Below are 15,923 nucleotides of genomic sequence, written 5' to 3'. Positions count from 1 at the left end.
TTGTTAATTTAGACTTTTCAGTTTATTTATTTTGATCTTCAGTTTTCCTTTTAATTTGTTGCTTTATTTTGATTTTCCTCTTTTATTTTGTAGTGACTTGATGCTGTAAATGTTTCCTCAGCTCATCACATGAAGACCTGAAGACTCCTGGAGGACGGAGGAGTTCCTTCGTTCTTTGGTTTCATGTCGTCCTGGTTGTTATTTTATGGCTGTGAGTCGTGTACAGCTTCTCAGTTGAACTCTACAGTGTTTATTATCAACTTTTTCACTGCAGTCCGACACATTGAGTCCAAAGCAGAGATTTGATTTATGAGCATAATGATTATTTGTAATTTACAAGTTGGAGAATTTACTTCATGAATGAACCAGAATTCAACAGTTTGCTTTGTTGGAATTGTTGCTGCAGTTTCAGCCTCATGACTCTGATTAAATGCAGGTCGTTTGGTTATTATTGAATAATCTGATTTTTATTTTTTTTAATTTTTTTAAACAAAACATTTTTCAGAATCTGATCTTTGCTTTCGACTCGCAGGACTTCACTCTTTTTTATTTCTGTATTAAAACGTGTACATACAGTTTGTTTCTGATTAGGTGAAGATATTTTTGATTAACACAGTTTTGTTCTTGTTGATTCACAGTTACTGATGAATATTGTACTTACTGATTAAAATTTTGCCTTTTTGAACTAAAACGTCTCGAAGTGGTTTTAAATCTGCAGAAAAAACATTTTACAGGTCAGTTTGCAACCTGTGATCGTTTTATTTTGAAATGCTTCACGGATCAAAATGAAAGCTGGATTAATGACTCACTGCGTTAAACTGTCCAATACTCCCAGTGGGCACTTTATTAGGAACACCTGAGCAGTTTGTTACTCACGGGTGTTTCTAATATTATGAACATGTAAATGGGAAACATCAGAAACATCATAAGAACCACTGGAGCCCCACTGAGATCCACTAAAACATTTTATTTAGTCAAAGATTTGAACACAATCATGATACAGACACTAAATATTCAGTCATATTGACAGTCAAGAGACAGAAAACAATCAACATTTTTTTTGCTCATTGCAATCTGAATTTTAATCTTCAGTCTGAATTTTAATCTTCGGTCTTAGTTTTAATCTTCAGTCTGAATTTTAATCTTTGGTCTGAATTTTGATCTTCGGTCTGAATTTTGATCTTCATTCTTAATTTTAATCTTCAGTCTTAATTTTAATCTTCAATCTTAATTTTAATCTTCGGTCTGAATTTTAATCTTCATTCTTAGTTTTAATCTTCAGTCTGAATTTTAATCTTCGGTCTGAATTTTGATCTTCGGTCTGAATTTTGATCTTCATTCTTAATTTTAATCTTCAGTCTTAATTTTAATCTTCAATCTTAATTTTAATCTTCGGTCTGAATTTTAATCTTCGGTCTGAATTTTAATCTTCATTCTTAGTTTTAATCTTCGGTCTGAATTTTGATCTTCGGTCTGAATTTTGATCTTCATTCTTAATTTTAATCTTCAATCTTAATTTTAATCTTCGGTCTGAATTTTAATCTTCAATCTTAATTTTGATCTTCAGTCTTAATTTTAATCTTCAATCTTAATTTTAATCTTCGGTCTGAATTTTAATCTTCATAATTTTAATCTTCAGTCTGAATTTTAATCTTCGGTCTGAATTTTAATCTTCAGTCTTAATTTTAATCTTCGGTCTGAATTTTAATCTTCAGTCTGAATTTTAATCTTCAGTCTTAATTTTAATCTTCAATCTTAATTTTAATCTTCGGTCTGAATTTTAATCTTCAGTCTTAATTTTAATCTTCATTCGTAATTTAAATCTTCAGTCTTAATTTTAATCTTCAATCTTAATTTTAATCTTCGGTCTGAATTTTAATCTTCATTCTTAATTTTAATCTTCAGTCTTAATTTTAATCTTCGGTCTGAATTTTGATCTTCATTCTTAATTTTAATCTTCAGTCTTAATTTTAATCTTCATTCTTAATTTTAATCTTCAATTTTGATTCTTATTTTAATCTTCGGTCTGAATTTTAATCTTCATTCTTAATTTTAATCTTCAGTCTTCGGTCTGAATTTTAATCTTCAATCTTAATTTTGTCTGAATTTTGATTTTAATCTTCGGTCTGAATTTTAATCTTCGGTCTGAATTTTAATCTTCATTCTTAATTTGAATCTTCAGTCTGAATTTTAATCTTCAGTCTTAATTTTAATCTTCGGTCTGAATTTTAATCTTCATTCTTAATTTTAATCTTCAGTCTTAATTTTAATCTTCGGTCTGAATTTTAATCTTCGGTCTGAATTTTAATCTTCATTCTTAATTTTAATCTTCAGTCTGAATTTTAATCTTCATTCTTAATTTTAATCTTCAGTCTTAATTTTAATCTTCGGTCTGAATTTTAATCTTCGGTCTGAATTTTAATCTTCATTCTTAATTTTAATCTTCAGTCTGAATTTTAATCTTCATTCTTAATTTTAATCTTCAGTCTGAATTTTAGTCTTCATTCTTAATTTTAATCTTCAGTCTTAATTTTAATCTTCAATCTTAATTTTAATCTTAGGTCTGAATTTTAATCTTCATTCTTAATTTTAATCTTCAGTCTTAATTTTAATCTTCAATCTTAATTTTGATCTTCAGTCTTAATTTTGATCAAGAACAGATGAAGCTTGAACACAATCACCAGAGATCTCATTTATAAACGCTGCGTATGCAAACTATCCCCAAGAACCAAGGATCCCTCAACTCTTCTAGAACAACTGACATCCCCTTAAAGGTATCCGTTACACCCCATCTCTGTATTTCATGGGATCCTGGGGTCCTGGGACTCCCCACATATCCAGACCCTCCAAGTACAACAAGAACCCAACCATTGATCCGTGAACTAACTCTGGGAATACCTGAAATTCAGACTCACAGAAACCCAACAGGAACTTCTTGAATCCTTAAAGGAAAATCAAGAAACTATAAAAAAAAAAAAAAAAGAATCATGAAAAGTTGTGAAATGAGCTCCAAAACTTGTTTGAAGCTGGAAGCTGTGCTGTGATGCTGAGGTCCTTCAGAGGTTCCTCTCCAGGATGAACTCCTCCCAGCGGTCCTTGAAAAACGACACATTTGCGTTGTTCTCGCAGAAGTGACGTAACGGCGGGAGAACCTCTGGATCCACGTACACGTTGAAGACCAGGTAACCTCGGAGACTCGGCAGCAACGCTTCCAGCTGAGCTACAAACACGGCGCGAACCGAAGACACGCTGCGGCCGAAGATGTTGATGTTGACGCGCAGCGCGTCGTGGCGGTAGGGCACGGCGTACGGCGGGCTGCACAGGCTGATGGCGGCGGGCTCAAACTCACGATCTACGATCCACGTCAGCCCCCGGCGGCGCAGCACCTCCATGTTGGCCTCCACCGGCTTCAGAGGCTCCCAGTCGTTGATGATGATTTTGCCGGGCAGCAGTTTGGAAACCACGTAGTCCGACAGGATCAGAGTCGCCGCCTGCTGGTGGTTCAGTGTCACCGCACCGCGAGAGGAGGAGTCGGCCTGGCGACGGAGTCTGGACTGAAGCTCGTTGACAAAGAGGCCGAGGTCGTCTGCCTCGCAGCACAAAGACAAGATGACCTGCAGGGGGCGACAGTCAACACCGGGTCAGTGAAGGAGCGTCTCTGGTTTATTGAAAGGACCAAACGGAGGTTCTGACTCGTCATGACGTCATGGAGCGACGTTTTTAAAAGTGGTTCCTGGATTTCTTCATTTTGTCTTAAAATCAAACTAATCTTTAAATTTCTGTTTAAATATGTTGAATAGTTTCAGTAGTTATAGTTTTTTATTTGAGGGTTCACCAAAATGAGAGTTGAGTTCCCACAATGCACTGCGGCATTACCTCCTTGGTGATGAGTCTGTACTTGGTCAGTGTCTGCGGTGAAGGCTCCTCTGCTCGGCTCAGTCGGACAGCAGAGACTTCTGGGTAGTTGTGGCGGATGTAAGCGGTCACGTGATTCTGGAGGGCGCCGCCGACGGCGTGGCCTCTCAAGTCAGGAACCACCCTGAGACCCTGGAAGATGGCCGTCTGGCCTCCGTCCACCAGCAGTGCCGATTCCAGCGCCACCTTCAGGTGCACACACAGGTTTGGATCAGAACATTTCTTTTAATGCACATCCCCGGAACCCGTTCTTCAGTCCTTACCACTCTGTTCTTCATCCTCGCGATGAAGACGAGGCGCCCGGGCTCCTGCAGCCAGCGGTGGAAGACGGCAGCCATGTAGTCCAGACCGTTGTAGTCGTCACAGCTGCAGATGTTCAGGACCTGCATCACAAACACTTCAGCTCAAGGAGCTCTTATTTTGAAGGGCACACGACTGTTCACAGAAAACATGCAACAAGATCATGAACTAAGTTTTACAGTGTAATTTCAAAATAAAAGTGAACGTTGGGACCTGCTGGAAGTCCTGCTCCTCCGCCAGGCTGAAGACCAGCTCACAGCCTCCCCCCCCCACTGCAGACATCCAGAACCTGCTGGGAACCGAACCCGATCCTGGTTTTACAGTCTCGGCTGCTGCAGCAGATCTTCAGTTACTGAGAATAGAAACACTTTCTGAGTTTTGTTTTCAAAGTCTCTAAAAACTCTTTGGATCTTCTGAGTGTCAGAAACAAGCCACCGTTTATTTTCTCAAAGTTTCCTGCTTCAGTTCAGGAAGTCAGAAGAACATGCAAAGAAATAAAAGGGAGGGAACATTGAGAGATGCGTTCAAGATCAGCAGCTGTGTGACTGGCATCCATTCTAGATGTTTATCAAACACAAACTGTAAACTTCAATCAGTTTTCACCCAACAACAGACACCAGGTTTTCTGAGCTCACTCCTAAAAGACTGATTGACATCAATCATAGATTGTCAATCAAAACAAGTTGTTTTATTTTTCACAACATGATCTTTGTTTTCATAATTAATAAACTCACTGTCTGGTCCGTCTTCCCAACAAAGAGCACCTGCAGACATGAATCAACACTTCTGGAGGACTGCAGCTGATCGTTAACGCACCCTCTGAAAGCTCAACCTCTCTGCTGGTTTTTTATTAACTCAACCTGCACATTGACCGTCCACCGTTGGACCGATGTGTGTAAACAGTAACCTGCACCGAGACTTCGGCCGGCTCCATCTTCGGTCCATCGAGTCACTGCAACTGCAAAACCTGATTCAATAATATCAGTCGAGCCAAGAGCTCCTTCAGGAACCAATGACACAACTTAAAAGGTTCCCCACAAATCCAGACCCTCCAGAAAGAATGAGAAGCCAACCATTGATCCTCGAAATGACTCTGAAACCCAACAAGAACTTCTGGAATCTTGAAAGGACCTTTGAGTCTGTGTTCAAGGAACCATCGAAAGTTTTTAAAATCATGCGGTAACCTTGAGGTCCTTCAGAGGTTCCTCTCCAGGATGAACTCCTCCCAGCGGTCCTTGAAAAACGACACATTTGCGTTGTTCTCGCAGAAGTGACGTAACGGCGGGAGAACCTCTGGATCCACGTACACGTTGAAGACCAGGTAACCTCGGAGACTCGGCAGCAACGCTTCCAGCTGAGCTACAAACACGGCGCGAACCGAAGACACGCATCAGGATCAGAGTCGCCACCTGCTGGTGGTTCAGTGTCACCGCACCGCGAGAGGAGGAGTCGGCCTGGCGACGGAGTCTGGACTGAAGCTCGGCGACAAAGAGGCCGAGGTCGTCTGCCTCGCAGCACAAAGACAAGATGACCTGCAGGGGGCGACAGTCAACACCGAGTCAGTTCACGACTTCATGTCCGTCCTAGACGCCCGTTCCATTCTCATCAACGCAATATCTCAGCAACGCCTCGAGGGAATTTCTTCAAATCTGGCACAAACATTCACTTGGACTCAAGGAGGGAACTGTTCAGAATTTGGTGTTCAAAGGTAACTGGAGACTCACAAAACGTTGGTGGCCATAACTCAATAATTCAGGACCTGTTGGAAGTCCTGCTCCTCCACCAGGCTGAAGACCAGCTCACAGCCTCCCCCCCCCACTGCAGACATCCAGAACCTGCTGGGAACCGAACCCGATCCTGGTTTTACAGTCTCGGCTGCTGCAGCAGATCTTCAGTTACTGAGAATAGAAACACTTTCTGAGTTTTGTTTTCAAAGTCTCTAAAAACTCTTTGGATCTTCTGAGTGTCAGAAACAAGCCACCGTTTATTTTCTCAAAGTTTCCTGCTTCAGTTCAGGAAGTCAGAAGAACATGCAAAGAAATAAAAGGGAGGGAACATTGAGAGATGCGTTCAAGATCAGCAGCTGTGTGACTGGCATCCATTCTAGATGTTTATCAAACACAAACTGTAAACTTCAATCAGTTTTCACCCAACAACAGACACCAGGTTTTCTGAGCTCACTCCTAAAAGACTATCATTCAATTATTAGAATTTCTATATTTGATTTTATTTATTAATGTGTCTAAACTGTGACCTGCACATTGACACCTGCTGGCTCCATCTTGAAACTGCAGTTACTGCAAATACAAACCCAAACTCAAAAAAACTGAGTTTACATCATGATATTAGTCAGAAACATTAGAGCTTCTCCTCTAGTGTATTAACATTAAACAGAAAAATATTATGTTATTTGTTGGACGTCTCAGTGAATTGACTCTGTAATTATCAGTCTGGTCAGTCACAGTGCATCACACAGTCTGTATAATCAGACGGAGTAATATACAAAATATTTAAATCTCTGAACTCAAGGGACAAGCCTAAAAAAACAATACTGGATGAGCTTCATTTCTGCATTAAAAACAGACACAATTCTGTGGTGAAAATCACTGCATGGGCTCAGGAACACTTGTGAAAACCATTGAAACCAGATAGAAACATGATCCAGAAACACCGCCGCCTTCTCTGGACCGAGATCATTGAAGATGGACTGAGGTGAAGTGGACAACTGTCCTGAGGTCTGATGGATCACAATCTGAGATTCTGTTTGGAAATCATGGACGCTGCATCCTCCGGGTTAAAGAGGAGAGGGACCATCCAGCTTGTTATCAGCTCAGTTCTAAAGCCAGCATCTGTGATGGTACAGGGATGCATTAGTGCACATGGCATGGGTAGCTTGAACATCTGGAAGGAAGCATTAATGCTGAATGAGATATTCAGGTTTTGGAGCAACATATGCTGCCATCCAGACAACGTCTCTTTCAGGGAAGGTCTTGTTTATTTCAGCAGAACAACGTCCAACCACATTCTGCACGTATTCCAACAGCATGGTTCTCTAGTAGAAGAGTCCGCTGATAAACTGGCCTCCTGCAGTCCAGACCTGTCAATCATTGAAAACATCTGGAGCATCAGGACATGAACAATACAACAAAGGAGACCCTGAACTGTTGAGCAGCTGAAATCCTCTATCAGGCAGGAATGGGACCACATTTCACTTTCAAAACTCCAGAAACTGGTCTCCTTGGTTCCCCAAAGGTTTCCAGAGTGTTGTTAAAAGAAGAGTTGATGCAGCTCAGTGGTGAACATGATCCTGGAACAACTTATAGAGACGTGTTGCTGCATCAGATTCAACATGAGAAGATATTTTTTATGAAACAATAAAATTTTGATTTGAACAGTTTTAGTAAAATATTTATATTATTTGCAAATCATCATATTCTGTTTTAATTAAAACATATATTTTTGGGAAACATAACTAATCTGCAGTCATACCGTTTACTTGAAGTGCTCTTCTGACTCCCGGACAGCAGGTGGCGACACACACCGGCAGTGTGACGCAATACGAGCAGGAGAAGAAGAGGAGGAGGAAGAGGAGGTTTTCAGGCTCCGAGCTGCCAGCTGGACTTTTTATTCTCCTCTGAACCAACACAAAGCGGCGTGTGGTGTGTGTGTGAGTGTGTGAGTGTGTGAGTGTGTGAGTGTGTGTGTGAGTGTGTGTCGGTCCTGCAGCGGAAGAGCTGACAAAGAACCGGAAACAAAAACAACAACAACGAGGATCCGTCTGTCAGCTGTGAGTATCAACCCTCCTGTTGATCCGGCTTGACCAGGACCAGGACCAGGACCAGGACAAGGACCAGAACCAGGACCAGGACCAGGACCAGGACCAGGATAAGGACCAGAACCAGGACCAGGACCAGAACCAGGACAAGGACCAGAACCAGGACCAGGACAAGGACCAGGACCAGGATAAGGACCAGAACCAGGACCAGGTCTGATCGAACAGCAGATCAATAAAACTCTTCATGAGCTGCAGGAAACTTTGACCAGAGGTGAAATGAAGGAAGCAAAAATACAATTTAAACATGCATGTTTGATTATGTTTACAATATTTTCACAAGTGATTAATTTGACAATTTCATGATGAATCAATCAATCAAACATTCAGTTTCCTGTCATGTGACTGAGAAGCAGGAAGTGTTTAAACCACCGAAACAAAAACCCCAAAAATGGAACCTCGTCGTATTTTATTTAAACCTAATCAGGTATTTTTGAGGCGTTGGTGAGGACAGGCTGTGAAATGCTGCCCTCTGCTGGAGTGGTGGGTGAACTACACGTAGCAGCTCTTCAGCTGTTCGTAGGTTTTCATTTATTAACGTAAAGTTCTTCTGCTGACGATTTTCTAATTGAAGTCGTGTCTTTTGTCGACCGGCAGTCTGATCGACTGATCAATGAACTGATTGATTTGTTGAATCTCTGATGGATTTCAGAGATTTCTGATCATCAGACATTGAGTCCTGCGGCTCTCATCTCGCCAAATACAGGAACAATTTAATTTTAGGTTTTTTTATTCGTGAAAACAGAAACATGTTGAGCAGCTTCTCAGGTTTCTATTCAGGCCGACTGGTGCTGCCAGAGTGTGTGTGTGTGTGTGTGTGTGTGTGTGTGTGTGTGTGTGTGTGTGTGTGTGTGTGTGTGTGTGTGTGTGTGTGTGTGTGTGTGTGTGTGTGTGTGTGTGTGTGTGTGGGTGTGTGTGTGTGTGTGTGTGTGTGTGTGTGTGTGTGTGTGTGTGTGTGTGTGTGTGTGTGTGTGTGTGTGTGTGTGTGTGTGTGTGTGTGTGTGTGTGTGTGTGTGTGTGTGTGTGTGTGTGTGTGTGTGTGTGTGTGTGTGTGTGTGTGTGTGTGTGTGTGTGTGTGTGTGTGTGTGTGTGTGTGTGTGTGTGTGTGTGTGTGTGTGTGTGTGTGTGTGTGTGTGTGTGTGTGTGTGTGTGTGTGTGTGTGTGTGTGTGTGTGTGTGTGTGTGTGTGTGTGTGTGTGTGTGTGTGTGTGTGTGTGTGTGTGTGTGTGTGTGTGTGTGTGTGTGTGTGTGTGTGTGTGTGTGTGTGTGTGTGTGTGTGTGTGTGTGTGTGTGTGTGTGTGTGTGTGTGTGTGTGTGTGTGTGTGTGTGTGTGTGTGTGTGTGTGTGTGTGTGTGTGTGTGTGTGTGTGTGTGTGTGTGTGTGTGTGTGTGTGTGGGTGTGCCAACCAGGATGTCCTCCTCCAGTGTTGCGTCACCCTTCTTCTCTTTGTTCTGTTTATTCCTTAGCGTGTTGTAGCGTGTTGTAGCGTGTTGTGTGTCGTGTGTCGTCAGCTGCTGCGTCACGTTTCAGTCAAACAAACACACCTGAACACTTGCTGCAGCTGTGAGGACCGTCGTGAACCTCCTCATTAATCTGAACCTCATTATTTATGTTTCTGGTTTCTGATCCACAGAGAAGGTTGTGGAACCGTGGAACGGTTCTGATCCAGGTTCTCGTTGCAGGTGATGGATGCAGAGAGCGGAGATCTGTTTCCCGGCGCCGACAGCTGGCAGCTCGACGCTCCGTTCTCCTGCTCAGAACTCGTCTACAGCAAATATGAGAAGCCCCTGCAGGACTGGGCGGGAGACCCCGACTGTGTGAGTTTTCCCACATCGACTGGATATAAAAGTGTTCGTGTCCGTTTGTGAGAACAAAAACATGTGATTTAGATTTTTGACCGTCACCAGAAGCTCAACGACAGCGAATCCGAGGACGTCCTCCACGGCGTCGATCCGAACGAGGTGTTCCCCAGCGGGCCGCCCGCCGACCCGTCGTCCGAGAGCGACAGCGGCATCTCCGAGGAGCCCGTCGCCGATAGGCCCGTCGCCACGGTCACCATGGCGACCACCCAGTCGGCCCCGGCGACCATCTACCAGGTGGTCTACGACATCAGCGGGCTGGGCGGCGCCGAGACCGAACCGGGACAAGAGAACGTCATCTCCATAGAGCTCGGTGAGAGCAGAGCGTACCTGAACGCAGCACGTGATGCACACGGAGCAGCAGAAAGCACTGCATCGCCGTGCTGCGTTCAGGAACACTCCTTCTGGTGTTTTACCTGTAAATTATAGCACATTTCCATGAGAGGGATGTCCTGTTGAAACAGGAAGTGTGTAGAACCAACGGTAGGTTTGGTGTCCCGTGCAGACGGATGGAGCTCTCGGGTGCTGCTGTCGGACTCGTGCATCGTGAACGAGCTGCCGGTGGTTTCGGCGGCTCACCTCGACCCCCCCAGCCCCGACGCAGACCCGGTGAGACTTCCTGTCTGCGTGTGGCGCTCGGCGTTCGGGTCCGACCCGGAGGACTCACTCTTCTTCTGCTGTTGCAGCTGTACCCGGACCTCCAGCTGACGGAGGAGGAGCAGAAGCTGCTGACTCAGGAGGGAGTGTCTCTGCCCAGCAACCTGCCTCTCACCAAGGTCGGCCGCCGACACCACGCCGCCGTCTAAAAACACCACCATGGTTTTAAAACTCTTCTTCACTCGCAGGCCGAGGAACGAATCCTGAAGAAAGTTCGGAGGAAAATCCGCAACAAGCAGTCGGCTCAGGACAGCCGGCGGAGGAGGAAGGACTACATCGATGAACTGGAGAACAGGTAGACTGAGGACCGGGTCTCTGGTGGACTGGAGGGACGTTCAGGACCTCTTCACAGAGAAGCTTCATGAAGCTTTTATTTTGAAGGAGTTCTTACATATTCTGATCATTCTGTGTGTGTGTGTGTGTGTGTGTGTGTGTGTGTGTGTGTGTGTGTGTGTGTGTGTGTGTGTGTGTGTGTGTGTGTGTTAACAGGGCAGCAGTGTGCTCGTCTCAGAACAAAGATCTTCAGAGGACGGTGGAGCAGCTGGAGAAACACAACATGTACGAGCACATTTAAAACTGATTATTGATTATTAACTGATCGATTCAGCAGCTGATTGGTCAGATTACTTTATGTTCTGGTCACTATTCTGTAGTTTCATCTTTATAGTGTGAATACAAACCTTCAGTGTTCTCCGTGTTTCTCTCTGAACTTGAACCTGCTGCAAAGTTCCCTGTTCCTGTTGGTTATGATGAGGAGCTGTTCCCTGTTCCTGTTGGTTATGATGAGGAGCTGTTCCCTGTTCCTGTTGGTTATGATGAGGAGCTGTTCCTGTTCCTGTTGGTTATGATGAGGAGCTGTTCCCTGTTCCTGTTGGTTATGATGAGGAGCTGTTCCCTGTTCCTGTTGGTTATGATGAGGAGCTGTTCCCTGTTCCTGTTGGTTATGATGAGGAGCTGTTCCCTGATCCTGTTGGTTATGATGAGGAGCTGTTCCCTGTTCCTGTTGGTTATGATGAGGAGCTGTTCCCTGTTCCTGTTGGTTATGATGAGGAGCTGTTCCCTGTTCCTGTTGGTTATGATGAGGAGCTGTTCCCTGTTCCTGTTGGTTATGATGAGGAGCTGTTCCTGTTGGTTATGATGAGGAGCTGTTCCCTGTTCCTGTTGGTTATGATGAGGAGCTGTTCCCTGTTCCTGTTGGTTATGATGAGGAGCTGTTCCCTGTTCCTGTTGGTTATGATGAGGAGCTGTTCCCTGTTCCTGTTGGTTATGATGAGGAGCTGTTCCCTGTTCCTGTTGGTTATGATGAGGAGCTGTTCCCTGTTCCTGTTGGTTATGATGAGGAGCTGTTCCCTATTCCTGTTGGTTATCCTGTTGGTTATGATGAGGAGCTGTTCCCTGTTCCTGTTGGTTATGATGAGGAGCTGTTCCCTGTTCCTGTTGGTTATGATGAGGAGCTGTTCCCTGATCCTGTTGGTTATGATGAGGAGCTGTTCCCTGTTCCTGTTGGTTATGATGAGGAGCTGTTCCCTGTTCCTGTTGGTTATGATGAGGAGCTGTTCCCTGTTCCTGTTGGTTATGATGAGGAGCTGTTCCTGTTCCTGTTGGTTATGATGAGGAGCTGTTCCCTGTTCCTGTTGGTTATGATGAGGAGCTGTTCCCTGTTCCTGTTGGTTATGATGAGGAGCTGTTCCCTGATCCTGTTGGTTATGATGAGGAGCTGTTCCCTGTTCCTGTTGGTTATGATGAGGAGCTGTTCCCTGTTCCTGTTGGTTATGATGAGGAGCTGTTCCCTGATCCTGTTGGTTATGATGAGGAGCTGTTCCCTGTTCCTGTTGGTTATGATGAGGAGCTGTTCCCTGTTCCTGTTGGTTATGATGAGGAGCTGTTCCCTCTCTTCAGGTCTCTGCTGACTCAGCTCAGGCAGCTTCAGTCTCTGATCAAGCGGACGGTCAGTAAAGGAGCTCAGACCAGCACCTGCTTACTGGTACGAAAAATGTTATATAATGTCTTGGGGGCTCCATTTAAAAACACGTCTCTAAACACGCATGTGGCATGTTCACGATGTTTCCTGAACATGTCCGTGTGTCCTCAGATCATCCTGGTCTCTCTGGGTCTCATCATCATGCCCAGTTTCAGTCCGTTCAGCCGCAGCTCGTCTGCAGACGACGACGACTACAGACCGACGGGAGGTGGGCGGTCCCTGATGACATCACATAAACCTCATCAAATAACCTTTTTTTTTTTTAGGATAATGTAAAAAAATACAAACCAACATATAAACACGTAAAAAAAGAAAACCAGTGTTCTCTGAAATAAGTTGAAAGTTTGTTTTCTGTTCTATATTTGACAGACGAGATTTATTTATTTTCGATAATACGAAATGTAAAAAAGTCCGAAACGTTGCTGAACTCATTGTTGTGAATCTTTTAGTGATTTCCAGGAACATCCTGACGGACCCGTCGTCCCAGCCGACGGCAGACGAGGTCGACGGTCCGGCCGACTCGCCGCCGCCCTCCGATGTAATGCAGTCAGAACCATCAGAGGGCGCCACCGTCCTCCAGGAACCGGCAGAAAGACCCGAAGATTCAGCTTCTGACGTCTCGACCCGAGATGGCAGCCAATCAGGGAACGGCTCGGCTGTCGTCGACCCGGCGGCCCGAACAGGAGGCCGCGACCCGACCAAACCGGGCCACGCCGACGAGATGTAGACGCACTTCCTGTTCAGTGTTGCCAAACGTCGTGTCGGGACTCGTTAGCGGACGCTGGAGGCGATGAGCTGTAAATACACGACCAGCTTCGGACGCTGCGATCGATCAGCTGATCGGTAACCTGTCAGATGAACGGTGGTTTTAAAATGTTCTGATCATAAAACACGAGAGGTTCTGTTCCACTTTTATTCAAACCATCACTGATTGTTAGCTTCGCAAAAGTATTTGGGAAAATTTGTTTATTTGTTTGTTTCCTGAGAGTTCAATGACGAAATCTGAAACATTAAACAGTTTATAATTAATATAATTATAATGAACTCTAATTGAACCATGAATGTTGTTTTTTTTTTATTATTTGAAACCAAAGTTAAAGTTTCGTCACTAAGTGGGTTGGATTTTTATATATTTGCTCCATTAACAGGTTATAAATATGATTCATCTGCTCACCAGCTTTATTTTGAAGTTTTACTGTTTTACATGTAAAAGTGAAGTTGAGTCGGATTTATTTATTACTGACAATCTGCTTTAATTAGTGAAACCACTCAATGAATCACGTAACATGTAAAAGTAACTTTGATCAATAAAGGGAAAACATTTTATAATTAAATTTTTTCTGTGTATAAAGGTGATGTTTTGAAAGCAAACAGTTTTCTTCCACATGCAGAACTTATGGAGGAAATCTTATTTAGTTTGATGACCTCGTCCCCTCTGACTGGTCCAGCTTTCATTATCACTGCAGTGACAGTCACTTTATCATGTCTTAAAATGTCTCTGCTGTATTTTGGCCACAAGGTGGAGCTACTGGCACATAAGTGCCACATCATACTGAATGCTCAATGACATGGCAGCATTTAATTCTTCTTTTTCTACTTCCACGACCACTTTTTTTCTTGATAACGATGTAGTTTTATTGTTTTATTTTCTAAGATGACAGAATGACAGCTGGAGTCAAAGAAACGAATATCTAATTCACATATTCCTGCTAAACTAAAATGTTTTCTTTAGATGAGAACCACAAGGACACAAACCAGGTTTACACCCGAACCTCCGGTCAAACCGGCGCCTACAGGTCAGAAAAGGTTAGACCTGCAGACGTAGAAAGGAGCACCTACAGGAAGAGTTTGGACCCGTGGATGTGACATGAGCGCCACCTGCAGGTGAGAAAAGGTATCACTGCAGATGTACATGTGAGCGCCACCTGCAGGTGAGACTGCTCATTCTGTATGATTAGCTTTGGGAGTTGTGGTTTTATTCGCTCTCCTTTTAAAATGTGTTGCAACAGAGTTTCACCTGTTTCTTCTCATGAACTAAACAGCTGCTAAGTTTTGACACTTTGAGGAAAAACATCTTCCAGTTTTAATGTTTGAACAAAATGTTTCTGGCGAGAACTCCTCGAGGAAAAAATGTAAAGATGAATCATATTGTTTTTTTTGGCTCTTGTGTGGTGCTCTGGTCTTCTGGATCACCAGTTAAATAAATCAAATTAAGGATTTTAAACATGATCAAGGGTTTCTGTTTGGGAATAATGCAGTCGTTGAAGCAAAAGAAAGCAAAGCGGCTTTTTTTCCGGATGTTTTCAGGAGTTTTTGAGTGACTGTTTTCCTGCTGGAGATCAATGATGATGATGATGCGATCGGTTATCAGTATTTAATCCTGTGTGTCACCAGTGCGTCTGGTTTTCATTAGTGACCCAGTTAGATGTGGATGACGTGATTCTCTGTGACACACGACACTTAAACCGTTTAGACCAGAACCAGCAGCTCAAACTGCATCGAACACGTGTCTGGCTTTTATATTTTCAGGAGAGAAATGCTGCATTCAAACGTTGTCGTATTTTGGTAGCTGTAACGTGACCTGTCAATCAAACAGACACGCCCCCAAAAACAGATCTTCTTGAATCTTCTTTTCTAATGAATGAGGGATTATTTTCAGATGGACCTCCAGAAAACTAAGAAGAAGGAGTGACTTTAGCTAACAACACCGAGATAACTGATGGACACATTTTATTCACTTTGGATTTGATGAGAGAAGTTGAATGGGAGTCTATGGAGCCGGAGGCTTTTTGGAGCCAACCTCTAGTGGCACTCGCTGGTATTGCACCTGAAGACACTTCCGCATCGGCCCTCAAGTATTGTCCACTTTCATATCCAGTCAATAGTTGTAGCCACGAGCTCACGAGTTGCATTTGAATGTAGCATGATGTTTGAGGAGACGGCAGGTGTGTGTCGTCTGCAGGTAATCAGGTGATGAGAGCTGAAACGACAGATGAAAGCATCTTCAGCCCACCAGCAGCAGATAAACAGTCTGATGGTGGATGTTTATGATGATGTGACGTAGGACGGGTGAACGGCGTCTCTTTGCTATGTGATTACAGTTTTTATGAGGTGACATTTAGCAGTTCTGCGATGTGTTTGGTTGGTACACGATGGTGAAAAATTTCATATTTTAGTGAGTGGGTGTGGCCAAATGGCTCGCTAGCATCCCCTAAACAGATGCCCCAGTGGCTACATCTACCTACATGCACGAGATTCGGTGGATGTGTACACTGTACACTGAGATGTACAAAAAAGTTCCAACGCACCATTACGTCAACTCAACAGGAAGTCCGCCATTTTGAATGTAGTCGCCATTTTTGGCGATTCACACATATTGT

The 15,923-nt window shown here is 43.7% G+C and overlaps 3 protein-coding genes across 10 annotated transcripts in view; 2 read left to right on the top strand and 1 right to left on the bottom strand.

Annotated features, from left to right (window-relative positions):
* dek (DEK proto-oncogene) overlaps positions 1 to 686 on the top strand; it is a 7,095-nt gene extending 6,409 nt beyond the window's left edge. For 2 of the 4 annotated variants that reach the window (XM_069724533.1, XM_069724536.1), the window contains one exon: positions 122 to 686. In XM_069724533.1, the coding sequence (XP_069580634.1) occupies positions 122 to 133 (12 nt within the window). In that variant the 3' untranslated portion in view covers positions 134 to 686. Of the gene's footprint in view, positions 1 to 93 lie in introns of all 4 variants that reach the window. The other 2 variants (XM_069724534.1, XM_069724537.1) reach the window with 1 other exon arrangement.
* A 1,535-nt stretch (positions 687 to 2,221) lies between these two features.
* Positions 2,222 to 4,624, bottom strand: LOC138636511 (histidine N-acetyltransferase-like). The gene is made up of 4 exons (XM_069724560.1): positions 4,429 to 4,624; positions 4,179 to 4,298; positions 3,877 to 4,101; positions 2,222 to 3,614 (listed from the first exon to the last, which is right to left on the bottom strand). The coding sequence occupies exons 1-4, from the start codon at positions 4,495 to 4,497 to the stop codon at positions 3,057 to 3,059; spliced, it is 972 nt and encodes a 323-aa protein (XP_069580661.1). The 5' UTR covers positions 4,498 to 4,624; the 3' UTR covers positions 2,222 to 3,056.
* A 3,163-nt stretch (positions 4,625 to 7,787) lies between these two features.
* On the top strand, positions 7,788 to 14,772 carry LOC138636500 (cyclic AMP-responsive element-binding protein 3-like protein 4). Of its 5 annotated transcripts, none has more exons than XM_069724541.1 (10): positions 7,788 to 8,201; positions 9,729 to 9,863; positions 9,954 to 10,218; positions 10,411 to 10,514; positions 10,592 to 10,681; positions 10,751 to 10,857; positions 11,052 to 11,120; positions 12,462 to 12,546; positions 12,655 to 12,751; positions 12,993 to 14,772. In XM_069724541.1, the coding sequence occupies exons 2-10, from the start codon at positions 9,732 to 9,734 to the stop codon at positions 13,268 to 13,270; spliced, it is 1,227 nt and encodes a 408-aa protein (XP_069580642.1). In that variant the 5' UTR covers positions 7,788 to 8,201; positions 9,729 to 9,731; the 3' UTR covers positions 13,271 to 14,772. The 5 variants fall into 5 exon arrangements, with proteins under 5 accessions (XP_069580642.1, XP_069580643.1, XP_069580639.1 ...); XM_069724542.1 differs by having other exon boundaries at positions 7,788 to 8,261; positions 9,957 to 10,218; XM_069724538.1 differs by having other exon boundaries at positions 7,788 to 8,261.
* Positions 14,773 to 15,923: the final 1,151 nt, after the last annotated feature.

This window comes from Brachyistius frenatus, unplaced genomic scaffold, assembly GCF_029030835.1.
Source record: "Brachyistius frenatus isolate BFR_SWC_R1_liver_20210118 unplaced genomic scaffold, ASM2903083v1 Contig_381, whole genome shotgun sequence".
Classification (NCBI taxonomy): Eukaryota; Metazoa; Chordata; class Actinopteri; family Embiotocidae; genus Brachyistius; species Brachyistius frenatus.
This window is presented reverse-complemented; position numbering and strand designations above follow the sequence as displayed.

Coding starts and splice junctions, on each gene's coding strand:
- LOC138636511 (XM_069724560.1), bottom strand. CDS start 4,497: ATGTCTGCAGTGGGGGGGGGAGGCTGTGAGCTGGTCTTCAGCCTGGCG. Junction 4,299..4,428: donor AGGAGCAGGACTTCCAGCAG/GTCCCAACGTTC, acceptor TTTGTGATGCAG/GTCCTGAACATCTGCAGCTG. Junction 4,102..4,178: donor CGAGGATGAAGAACAGAGTG/GTAAGGACTGAA, acceptor GTGCACCTGAAG/GTGGCGCTGGAATCGGCACT.
- LOC138636500 (XM_069724541.1), top strand. CDS start 9,732: ATGGATGCAGAGAGCGGAGATCTGTTTCCCGGCGCCGACAGCTGGCAG. Junction 10,515..10,591: donor CCAGCCCCGACGCAGACCCG/GTGAGACTTCCT, acceptor CTGCTGTTGCAG/CTGTACCCGGACCTCCAGCT. Junction 10,858..11,051: donor ATCGATGAACTGGAGAACAG/GTAGACTGAGGA, acceptor GTGTGTTAACAG/GGCAGCAGTGTGCTCGTCTC.